Here is a 13,172-nt window from a genome sequence, read left to right as displayed (position 1 = left end):
AAGTTTTGGTATTATAAGATTCATTGTGAGGAAGAGGCGCACTCAGATTGGTTGACTGTCATCACATTATAGTTACTATCCCAGATACAATTTAGAAATAAAATTCAGAATTAGCCTTTACTCAACTCTTTCAACCAGGTATCTGAGTTTCTTGGTAAAAATACCAAAGCAAGTAGGAAATTGATGTCAATTCCAACCTTGGCAAATCCTCAAAGGACTTAGGCCTTTGCTCCAATCACTGGCCCCTTTTCACATTAAGAAAGTCAAATGTAAAGTGCTGAATAGCAGTGGCTATGGGGGCATTGTTTACTTGTTAATAATCTCAAAGGGAAACCTTTCAATGTTTCAACCATTAAGTATGATATTTGTGTAGATATCCTTTTGTGTAGATGCCCTTTATCAAATGTATTGTCTTCTAACTCGAAGAAGAATTGAAGAAGAAGAAGAAAAAGAAGAAGAAGAAGAGGAAGAGGAAGAGGAAGAGGAGGAGGAAGAAGAGGAGGGATAGGGGGAGGGGAAGGTAAAAATACCTTTGCTCTGGGATTAAAAGTTCCATTCTGGCCTGCGAAGGTATGGATTCACTTGTCTATTCTGTATCTTAAAATATATTTCCTATGTCCTAGGTAGAACTCTATTACCTAAGTATTTCTTCAAATTTTACAAACACCCTCCATCTCCTCCCTTGCAACAGCCTCAACTCCCTGATCCTTTGCCCTGATTCTTTTCCATTCACTCACCTTACCAAATCCCAACTCTGGTTAAATCCAACTCTTCATTACTTCTTCATCTATACACCTTTGACTAAACATGGATAGAGTAAAACAATAATCATACTCATGGATGCTAGTGGAACTCATGATCACTAGTCCCAAGCAGATCTTAGTGTTCAGCAAACCTACCAAATTCCCTTTGCCATCTCACTTCTCCACCCTCTTAGATTACCATTTCATACCTACTTCTCTCTCACCATACCTTCAATACTTCTTCATCTCCTTCACCATCCTTACTCTCAGGTGATAACCATGTTTTTTATATTACTGAGAAGAGCAATCGGAAGAAAACTTCCAATATATATTTACTTGTTTGTCTCCCCTCCCCCCATTAGGATGGGAAGGAACTGTGTTATCTCCAGGACCTAGAATGGTGCCTGCACCATTCTGTATACCTAATCAGCATTTTGGGTTGATGAAAAAAAAAATCAGTAAAATAGATAAACAAGGGGAACAAAACTCTCCTACAAGAGTCATAAGAAGGCTCATGTTAAGTAACTCTGGTGCCCAAGGTTAAATTAAAAGTAAATCTACCATCTCCCAGTTCATTGTTCTAGACCCAAATCATTTTGATATTATGGTGTTATCACAAAATCTCCTCTGCTCTTTCTCCAAAAGTTCCAGTCGCCTTTATTCAACTTAAGAATTTGAGAGACATATTTTTTCTGCCACGATTTCCAAACACACTTTGCTATACTTCTACCTTCACAGAGATAGTAGGATGATTACTTAATGTCATAAATATTTTATTTCTATTGAATTTTTCATATTAATTTTACAGCTCATTTGAACAATAGAAAGTAGCTCATATAACAGCATTCGTAGTTACATTGTGCAATACTTTTTTCAGTGATCTGTTACATATTTGAAAGGTGTGGAAAAGTCTAAAAATACAAGTCTGTTTAAAATAAGCTCTTCCCCTACAAATTCTGGCCCTGGAAAGAGATAGTCTTCTCTAATGATTTTCACAATGGGGTCTGATTTTCCCTGCAAATTCTAATTTACATGCCTATCAAGCACATAGTTCAAAATCAAATGGTCTGAGTTGTTTGGAGTTTATTCAAATGCCACTTTTTTTGTAAGAATGAGTTATGCATTTAAAAGATTTTGCCTGATGAAGAACTCTGAGTTTCTGATGTAAGGATACAGGGATGGAGGAGTAGGCAGATAAATGGAAGGGCATTAACTTGAGAAATAAAAGTCAATGCTCAATATTAGCACCTTTTCCCCAATCTCACTATAAAATGCTGTCAATTTTTAGTTTCCATAAATAGACTCCATATACTGACACCATCAATGTTTAGCATATCAAAACTGAGAATGTACTGTAGGTATTCTCCCTAACCTCAGCAATGTCATGAAATCACTTAAAGAGAGAGAAAATAATATTCATCAAATATAAATATAAATATTATTTAAGGGAAAATACTGTGACACGAAAGCTTTTTACTCAGTATTACTGTCATTCAGTGTGAAAGCAAGAGAAATTCATCCGAAGAATGTTAGGGCACAAATCATATAAAAATTACTTATCTTTTATTTAAAAACATATTACTTTAAGATATAGTCAGCTGTTAACTGGAGGTTTTTCATAGATGTTCCTTATCAAGTTGAGGAAGTTCCTCTCCATTCCTACTTTGCTAAGAGTTTTTACCATGAATGGGTGCTGGATTTTGTCAAATCCTTGTTCTATGTCAAATGAAATGATATGATCTTTCTTTTTTTAGCCTGTTGAAATAGTAGATTAGTGATTGATTTTTTTCATGTTGAACCCACTTTGCATATGTGGAATAGATCCCACTTGGTTGTCATGTAGATTCAATTTTTGTTGAGTATTTTTATATGAATATTCATGAGAAATATTGGTCTATAGTGTTCTTTTCTAGTAATGTCTTTTTCTGGTTTTGGTATGAGGGTAGTGCTGGTCTCATAGAACAAGTGAGGAGAGTTCTCTCTGCTTCTATTTTTGGAAAAGATTGTAGATTTGCCAAAAATGAAAAACAGAAACATCATGGTGTTTCTTTGTTTTGGAAGTTTATTAATTATTAATTAATTTTTAATAGATATAAGATGATTTAGGTTATCTATCTCTCCTAGTGTGAGTTCTGGCAGTTTGCTTTTCAAAGAAATGGTCGTTTCCCCTAAATTATCAATTCAGTGTTTATAGAGTTGATCAAAGTATTCTTCTATATGCTCTAATGTCCTTGAGATGAGTTGTGATGGCCCTTCTTTAACTTCTAATATTGGTAATCTGCTTCTTCTCCCTTTGTTCTTGGTTAGCCTGGCTAGAGGTTTATTAACTTTGATGATCTTTTTAAAGAACCAGCTTTGAGTTGTGGTGATTTTCTCTAATGTTTTCCTATTTTCTAGTTCATTGATTTCTGCTCTAAAGTTTCTTATTTCTTGTCTTCAGCTTGCTTTCACTTAAATTGCTCTTCTTTGTCCTCCCTAAGGTAGAAGCTTAGGGTTTTAATTTTATATCTTTCCTCTTTTCTCATATATGCATTTAATGTGACATACATTTTGCTCTAACCACTACTTTTGCTATATCCCATTAATTTGATAATTTGTAATTTCATTTTCAGTTACTCAAAATATTTTTCTAATTTATCTTCAGGCTTCTTCTTTGGCCCATGGGTTATTTAGAAATGTGTTAATTTCTAAGTATTTGGAGATTTCTTAGCTATCTTTCTGTTATTGATTCCTAGTTTAATTCCATTGTGGTCTAAGGACATGCCTTTTAAGATTTCTATTCTCTTAAATTGGCCAAGGTGTGTTTTATGGCCAGAATGTGATCTATCTAGTGAATATTCCACGTAAGCTTGAGAACACAAATTCTGTTGCTATTGGATGGGGCACCCTGAATTTTAAAACAAACAAACAAGCATTAAACCTAATACTATTAGAAAACTATTCTATTTTTAAAAACAGTATTTAAATTCATCCTAAACCTTCTAGACACTGGGTCTATGAGTAAAGGTAGAAGAACAGGTAGAGTAAGTCCAAAAGTGAATATTCGATCTTCCAGGAGATGATTTAATACACACATTTTCAGAAACATTCACAAATAAATTGTTCCATGTTATACTTTAAATGGTTTACACATTATAAAATTTTCCTCTTATAATTTGATGTTAACCAAAAACTGACCAAGTATAATATATGTGAATTCATATGCAAGGAATAAACCTATAAAATTTTTCTATAATTATGATTACAGTTGGAAAAATTAAACTTTCATGCCAGTTTTTTTAAAGAGGTAAGAAAAGGCAATGCCAAATGCAAAGAGGAAGATTACATTTTTAGTCTCCTAAGAGATTATTAAAAATAACATGTCATAAAACTTCTAAGAGTATTTGAAATTCTTCATTTATCAGACACCAGTTTTTAATTTAAACGTAATTGGAGAGAATGAAATGAGAGTAAACTACATAGAAAACAGGATAAAAGCACATACCACTGACCTCTGATTTCTATAACTCTCTTCCTGAATATTAAAGTCAGTAAGACTGTAGTCAGGATGTTTGCATTTTGCCAGCTACTCTCTTGATAACAAAATTATTCTTCACATAATCTAACAGCATCTACCCAAGAGACTCTACAAAAGCTGAATAAGTAAAGGGTGAAAAGTAATGTGAAAAAAGTCAACTAACCAATCTCTAATCAATTCAACAAAATTCAATCAACTGATCAACTGTGCTGTAAAAAAAGGACTTCACCCAAACCATCTCACAGGCTGTTTATTTTGTGTTTCTAAAGTTCATCCTGGAAGAAGTTGTCAAAACTCCCATTATATTGATTCTAAATTAATAATGCTCTATGATAGTTCTTCCTTATGTCTTATCTCAATTCCTCTTATTATAATTTAAGTTAACCAACTATTATTTCTACTTTGGATAGCCATGCTATTTCCATTCAAACGGTATGATTGAATAAAACTGGTTGTGGATAATTACTAGCATGAATGTAAAGCAAAAGAAGTACCAAATAGTAAAATTTTGTGTTCCAGTTCAACCTCTGTATTTTTTAAATAGTAATATATTTAATTGACAGCCTAATTCTTAAAAGTGGCCATTCCTTTGAAAATTACCTTTTGTTGGGGTGCCTGGGTGGCTCAGTCAGTTAAAGTGATCAACTCTTGATTTCAGCTCAGGTCGTGATGTCAGGGTCGTGAGATCAAGCCCTGCATTGGCTCCACACTGGGCAGGGAGCCTGCTTAGGATTCTCTCTCTCCCCCTCTGTCCCTCCCCCCACTCTCTCTCTCTCAAAAAAGAAAAAGAAAAAGAAAATTACCTTTTGTTGAATCATCCTCTATTGGCTGTTTGAACAACGTAATATCCTTGAAAGTACATAGGAACAAGACCACCTTTTCATGTTCGTTTCTTATTGGTGCAATTTGCATATAAAACCAAACAGGGGTTCCTGTAAGAGACAGAAAGGACAACAGCATGTGACATAGCCTCAGCAATGATGTGGTCTCCTGCCTTGCCTCTTTCTTAAGCTGCCGACTGCTGTGCCAAGAACGAGCACCGAAACAACAGTATTTTAATTGCTTTCAGAATTTAAAAAAAAAAAAAAACTTTAACTTTGTATCAATTACCAATTGCTCAAATATTAATAAACATTTTTCAACCCAAAATATCAAAATGTGAAAGTAAAGCTGAGGGTGACATTGCACCACGCAGGGGCACAAAGGCTGTGTCACTACAGTAACACCTGCATTACCATTAGGTCTGGGTCCCTGCACCTCCACCGCTCTCTCCAACTTCCTTTTCATACTTTGACCATGTGTGACCACTCCTACATGCTTCTCTCTTCCTGTCCCTTTGAGAAGTGTTTCCAATTGACTTCAACAGCAATCCCTGATGCTCTGATAAGCATTCCTCCTGGAAGAACATTTGAAATGCTATTCCTACCTCAAGGCTCTCTCGTCAGTCAGAGTTATAAGATGGCTCTATGCCTTTGACAGCACCCCCACATCAGAGAGAGAGGATGTCAGCAACGCTTGATGTCTGCTGTACACAGAGCTCTACCTGAAGCTTTTAAGGCGACCTTGAGAGGGGAAAAAAAAAGACATGCCCCCAGCCCTTGAGATTCTCAGGTATCTTCATGAGCCACTGCTTCCTATCTCCTTCACTCAAAGGATGAGGCTTGACTCTGTCACTATGTTATTTTTTTTTTGCAGTTGTTCAAATATTCTTTATTTTTTAATAATTTACCAGTTGCGTATAACACCCAGTGCTCATCACATCACGTGCCCTCCCTAATGCCCATCACCCAATTACCCCATCCCCCTGCCCACCTCCCCTCCAGCAACCCCCAGTTTGCTTCCCATAGTCGAGTCTCTCGTGGTTTTTCTCCCTCTCTGATGACCTCCCATTCAGTTTTCCCTCCCTTCCCCTACAATCCTCTGAGCTGTCACTAGTTCTTTAAACAATGGCTCCTGCAGACTCCAGAAAACAAAGAGTTTCAGAGCACTTAAGGCTTTGGATTTGGACAAACCAGGAATTGGCATTATATCAAACAATAAATATTTGAAGACACAAGAAATGCCTTCAAAGGAGTAATTATCCATTAAACGATAAAACACTGAAGGAATGTTCCATCAGAATCAAAAAGACACACTTTCCATTATATTCTTTCCAAGCCATCATGCAGTAAAGCCTCTCCAAATTTTCTATCTTAAAGACATAAAGGCTTTTGTTAGGTTTGGGATTTGGGGAGTGAAATATGCAGCTATTAATAGTCTCTACGTGAGAGTTGATAGTCTTTAGTGGTGCAACAAAAACCAAATTAGAAAAACCTTCATACCTTTGGCCAAAAAACTCACAGAGTAATGTCACCACAATGGGGAATCTGTCCTCTACACAAGAAGAGATGGCTTAACTACCAGGTTCAAGAAGTCAGAGAATTAGAAAGAGGAGGTGTTTATAGAATATTCAGTTCTGACAACCAGATCCTTTGCAACCCTGGGGCCCTATGAAAACACGGCCCTTTCCAAAATGATCACTGGGTGAGACAGGGATCTCAAAAACCATCACACCATCTCACAGAGAGGCTTGTTCTTTGTTCTCACTGCTCCTTCTTCTACACAGTGTACCCAAGAACTGTGAGTGATATACGCAGTTTTACAAATCACCAGACACACATGCTAGCAGATACGTGGCCTATGGCTGTTCCAACACAGTGAGCTTGAGGCAGCAGGGTCATAAACAGAGAAAGGGGCATTAAAAATCAGTCATTTTCCAAGGTCTGTGAAAAATCTGAACAGAAAGAGATGATGTTACATTTTGCACCTTCTATGAAAAGAGCAACTTTTCAAATTTTAGCCTAGAGTCAGGACTGTTTTTTTAAAACTGCTTTCAGCTATCAAAGTTGACTTACAGGGTCAGATTCCCCAAGTAGATGGAGTATTTGTGGAGTGGCTGGTAAAATATCCATACTCTGGTCTGGGGGTTCAAAGGAGCAGAAAGTCTGAGAGCATTAGGCAGAGAGGCCAGTTGTAGATGGAAACTCAGGGCATTGTCTTAGCATTGATTATCTGGGCGGCCCAGGCTATCACAGGTGTGCCTTTGTGCAGACAGGAAGACCCATTTAAACCATCACCCCAGTGCTAAAGTTTCCTTCCCAACAGTAGAAACGGTTCCCGCTAATCAGAGCAACGCACCTTAAAAATAGAACCTACAAACTGAAATGTCAATGATGACACGTGTTAAATCAGATCCCCCCATTTGCAAAATGCTGTTTAACCTAATTACTTAATGGAAGTGTTGGGAAGACATGGCATTCAAGCCTTCCCAAAATATTTATCTACAGACACGTGAATTTTTCTAACATTTTTAAAAAGTTACAAGAACATACTTTTCTTAGTTGATGTTCAAGAACCTTCAGGTAACAATTTACAAGATTTTTTAAAGCTCCTTTCAGTGTAGTAGAACTCCACTAAAATACATAAATGATATCTACCCCTCATATTAATGAAAAAAACTCAATGCAAATAAGAGAATTTCAAAACATTAAAATAAAGCAAAATACTACCTTGGAAGGCAACTTTTGGAAATATAAAATTCAAGTTCTTGTTAACATGATTTAAAGGATATAAGGAAAACAGAATCTCCACAAAGGTATTTTTAAGAAACTCAGACACTATGAACGTGGTTCTCATGCTTTAAAATCAGGCAAAGATTTGTTTATTCTTCTTAGTGTCAAAGTGAAATGACATTAGTAATAGGGAATATCCTTAAATTATTTGCTAAACTCAGGGCACATAGCTAAGTCATTCAAAGGAGAACAACCCTATATGAAAAGGATACAGGGTTTTGACATAGGAGTCTACTACAAATTTATCAATATATATCTGGACCTGGTGAGAAAGACCCAGAGGACACCTCAAGCTTGACTTTTCTCCGGTCGAGGCCAGAGCAGATCATTCAGAATGAATTGTTTTCTAGGTGACAAGCCAACAGACATTTGGCTATGAATAAAGAGAAATACCTCTTTGGCCTTGATTCTGAAATGAAAGATAAAATAATAAGACATTCCATAGGTAAAACCACTAAAGATCAATATTCCCATTACCAAGTGTACTAATTTTAAAGCAATGCCTGTGGCTGTGATTATCTCTTTGATGGTCTATTAATAAAAAGAAAAACCTAAGTTCAATTCTAAATATTTTGTAGTGAATAAATGTTTGAGTAAGATGGAAAGGATGAATTATGCTGTAAAAAATCCAGCCTGCTCTGAACATGGAGGAAGTGCTCCCTGTTGAAGCTAAAATGCTTCCCAAACTGGGGAAGAATTTAGTAACCATCAATTTCCACTAAAGAGAATAACTGGCTTTGGGACGCCTGGGTGGAGCAGTCAGTTGAGTGTCCGACTCTTGACCTCAGCTCAGGTTATGATCTCAGGGTCATGAGATCGAGCTCCACATTGGGTTCCATGCTCAGCAGGGAGTCTACTTGATATTCCTCTCCCTCTGCCCCTCCCATTCATGTTCTCTCCCTTTCTTTCTCTCTCTCTGTCAAATAAATAAATAAATCTTTTAAAAAATGATAATAATTGGCTTTGCTGTCATTTATCATTAACACTAGATAAATTGACCTGTCTTGTAAAATGACTGTTCATTTAAAAAAAAAAAAAAGGTCAACTTGGGAAAAAGAAATAGAAGTCAGTGACCACACTATTCGAAGAAAACAAATTAGAAAGGAAATCTGGTTGTGGAGTACATTAGTTGGTTTTTGTTTGGCTGCAAATTCTGAAAGAGAGTCCATATCATGAGGTCTTATGTGATATATAATGGACAACTGATCACTCACAAATTCCATCCTAGAGAACAGTTCACCATAATCAATACATATTTACCAGATGTGAATGGCCTATTCTGAAAGTAGGAACTACTTCTGTTAGCCTTCTACACAAAAGAGTCAGAGCCTAGCAAAAGGCCACATTGGTAAAGACCTCAAGTCAATAACACAAGTCAGTCATGCACATGTAGGAAGGGAATCACACATACTCAGTGATACCAATCACCTTTTCCATTAACCACAAGAAGAAATGAATGAATTTCTCTATCATTTTTAGTTGCTGTCATGTAACTGTAGGATCTTCACCATGAGTATTAATTACAAAACATTTTGCCACCTCACACACACATACAAAATCACATTTAAAATACACCATATTTTCCTGCCATTCCTCAAAAGTTTGCTTTTCAAAGGGAGAATCATTCATTAGTTTTGCTATCTAATTTTATCAGCACCCCCTGCCTTTACCAAGAGAAGGACAAAGTTTGATATTCTCTTTACACTATAGCTCAAGCACCACTAACCAAAACATAACATTAATCAGAGTTGACACATCTTATTGGTAATTTAGATACTTACTGTTTTTCTTGTACAGAAGAACTTCAAAGCAGTTTGAATCGTAGTTGTCAAAAGTCTGTCTGACTTTCTCAATGGTCTTCTTGTCAGTCAATTCTCCATACATAAAACTGGGAAAAAACAAACAATCCATTTCAGTTTTGTGTTGCTTTTCAAATGCTATATAAAATCACATAGTTGTCTCTTTTGATTGAGTATTCAAATTTAGGTATAAAATTAAATACTGCTCCCACAAAACAAACTAAATTATTGAAACAATGTTTTAATTGTGATTGTTAAACTTCTTGCTAAAAGCTAGGTTTAGAAATTATTTCATATGTGTATATATATATATATATATATATATATATATATAAAGAAAGAGAGAGAGAGAGAAAGAGAGAGAGAATCACCAACTCACATAGTTCATATAGGCATGAATTTCAGTAACTGTGGTTTAGTTAAATAACACCAGCTTCCCAACAGCACAATTCAAATTTCATTTATCATAGTATATTAGCTGTAAATAACTGCATAAAGTATAAACTTTGCTGTTAGCTCCTCAGCCTACAAATCACTAGTAAATAACAGATACACATCACAATCAGTAACCAATCACATCACTTCTTTCAAAGCCCCTCAGTCTTGGTCCCGGTGCATCTGTTATTCAGTTCATGCCCAGACTCAAAGCATGTAGTTGTGTTGCCTCCTTGGCTCTCAGCAATAAACCCATGTGACATTTTACAAAAACAGATCATTGAAAGCAGGAGTTAGCCATCAAAGATTAAAGTCTAGCAAAGAAAAGAGAAATGATAATGCTGGAAGGGGACATTCATACTGAACATAAATGAAGGTATAGATGAAACACAAGACTATGGCATGTTGACACTGTTGTCATTTGAGAGACTCTAGATGTGCAGCCAGAAGAACTTAGGGAGGGTGAACTTATCAACATAAATCAGGAAAGCGATTGTGACAAAAAGGATCAAGTTTTCCCAGAGGAAGTGACGCCAGTAAAAAAAATTTCACATTAAAAAAACCACAGGAGATAGTTCACAATCGCGAGAGTACAGGAATAAAATAGTTGTGGTTGATGCAGATTTATGAAGGAGTATGAGCATTTACTAAGAGAAAAAAATGCTCTCTTCATGTCATGCTATATTAGGAGAAGGCAGTATAATTCAAGTGACTCATGATAGTTTTCTTAAAAAGAAATGAAATGCTTTAATTCTCAATGTTTCTTAAGTTCCAAATCACAGTGTGCTAAATATGAGTTTTACTATTATTTGCATTTCCCTGCATTTATAACCAAGAGTAAGAGAGTTTTTAATGTTTTGACAGACATGGGTAAAGTCACAGAATAATCACAAATTTTTCCACTGAGTTTTAAGATCGTATTGTATGGTTTCAGCTTGCATGGTCTTTTTTATTTTCTCACACACAAGGATATGTGAAGAGTCCATGTTACATATATAATACAACAACATTCTCATCAGTTATGAGGATTTTTCTCAAGACAGGTGCAGGTGTTGCTAACAGGAGAAAAATGATGGTGATAAATTGAAGAAGATATACACTGTTGCCATGGGTGAGGGAACATACAAAACATATGTTAAAGAGTGAGATTTTACATGCCACAAAAATTTCCCAATGTTTGAAATTATCTGTTTTTCTAAGAGAACCTCACCAAAAGTGTGATTATCTACACAACTGAACCAGTCAAGGACTACAAGCCTCTAAAACTTTACTTGTGATGCTTCCACAATCATCAGTTGTGCATCTGGTTTTAGATACATAGTTCTACTAGTTAGCATAATTGTCCAGAACCTATCTTCCACCAGAAAAGAATATGTGGCACCTGCCAGATACCTTGACTAAGTTTCTGAAGGTTCAAGTCTATCTTTGTTTTTGCTTTTCTTCCAGTTTCAATGAGTTTGCGTATCGGCCAGAGGCTAATCCAAGTGAGGTAGGGCCTAAAGCTTATACAATCTTAGGGACCCTCTTTAAAGAAAATAATACAAAATTATAAAACAAAATTAGGTACAGAGCTTTGGAAAACACCCACTCAAGGGAGGGCCTCTGAGTTAAGATTCACTGTCTTCAAGGGAAATCTGCCCCTGAATTTATCAACCTAGAAAATTTACAACATGAAAAATATAGTTGAATAGCAAAATAAAAAAACAAAAACAAAAACAAAAAAAACCTAGTGGATTTAACAGCAATGCCATATCACAGCCAGAAATTACAGAGTCATGGCCCATCTTATGATAACACCTTGAGCAACTAGAATTCTAGAAACTAAAAAAGGGAAAGAAATAAAGCTTATTACCAAAGACTGCCTAATCTGTATCCTGCATTTTCAATTATAGTATTTCTATCTTTTATTAAAAAAGAAAATTTTCATTGTCATTATAACAGTAAAATAAACAAGAGAATCTCAGAATAAAATGACAGATTCTAACCCCATAATTTCAGAGCCAGACTCACAGAAGAAGCCTCCAAGCCTACCTATAACACAGCACTGAAAAACCATTATTTCTGCCAAAGCCTGAACTCCAGCTTATGACAGACTCGTGAAAAATCTCTTAAAGGCATTACACTGAAACTAGAATTACTCAGTTAAAGGCACCCTCCTTGCCCTCCAAAAAATAAGACACTACTTTAATACTGTTAATATTTTTTACATACAGGTGAACTTTTTAAATCAACCAGTTCCTTTTAAATTGACTGTTATTTTTAATTTAAAGACTTGTTAGTAGAAAGAAAACATTAAAAAACAGGAAAAAAGTTAAGATATGGTTAAGTTAACTAAATGTTTATGGTCTTAATAGGAAAGAAAAGAAAAACCATCTTACTCCTGTTAGTAAATGTCAGAGCTCTATAGTTCAATAAACTAAAACACAATATCCACAACTGGCCAACAGAAAAACATTTAAAACAAGAAAGCATCTACAATATAACAAGCAATTAAGATTTAAAAAATTTTGAAAAATTAACTCTAATAGGATTTAAAAATAAGTTACAACTTAAAAAAACTGTCTTGGAAATTGATGTAATAATATCACTTAATAAAAAATAAAACACAAGTCCAATTCAGTGAAAATTCCAAAGAGAAGATGAAAAAAGCAACTTTTCAAATAAACTCTAAAAATTCTATAATATATTCTTCATTAATTTAGCCCTCTCAATGGTAAAATTACCTGTCCTAATAGAAGCACTTTAAGAAAAAAAAAAATCCCAGATTATTACAATCTGAGTACTTCATTAAAAATTTGTCTTTTATTTCTTACATTGTTTCACTCATGTTTTTCATTTTAAGTTTATTAAACCAAATATATGTAACAGAATGCATATTTGAGGTGGTAAAATGCAGCAATTAACGAATAAAAAATATTTCAAAATGAAATATATATAAAAAATATAAAAGATGTCTGAAATGTATTATCCATCCTCCCAATGAAAGTATTTCCACCTGATGTTGTTCAAACCATACTGATGAAGTCAATGCTTCCACAAAGTCTATGAGAATGGCACATTTGTTTAT

At 35.1% G+C, this 13,172-nt stretch overlaps 1 protein-coding gene across 1 annotated transcript in view; it reads right to left on the bottom strand.

The window, feature by feature from the left end:
• KCNH5 (potassium voltage-gated channel subfamily H member 5) overlaps positions 1 to 13,172 on the bottom strand; it is a 302,764-nt gene that overhangs the window by 245,204 nt on the left and 44,388 nt on the right. The window contains exons 3-4 of the mRNA XM_088025032.1: positions 9,653 to 9,759; positions 5,064 to 5,192 (exon numbers count right to left, since the gene is read on the bottom strand). Coding sequence (XP_087881158.1) covers positions 5,064 to 5,192; positions 9,653 to 9,759 — 236 coding nt within the window. The remainder of the gene's footprint in view (positions 1 to 5,063; positions 5,193 to 9,652; positions 9,760 to 13,172) is intronic.

Source organism: Eumetopias jubatus, unplaced genomic scaffold, assembly GCF_037043125.1.
Source record: "Eumetopias jubatus isolate StellerSeaLion01/CBP00866 unplaced genomic scaffold, mEumJub1_p1.0 scaffold_7, whole genome shotgun sequence".
In the NCBI taxonomy this organism is placed as follows: Eukaryota; Metazoa; Chordata; class Mammalia; order Carnivora; family Otariidae; genus Eumetopias; species Eumetopias jubatus.
The sequence above is the reverse complement of the archived record's forward strand: the minus strand, read 5'-3'. Positions and strand labels throughout refer to the sequence as shown.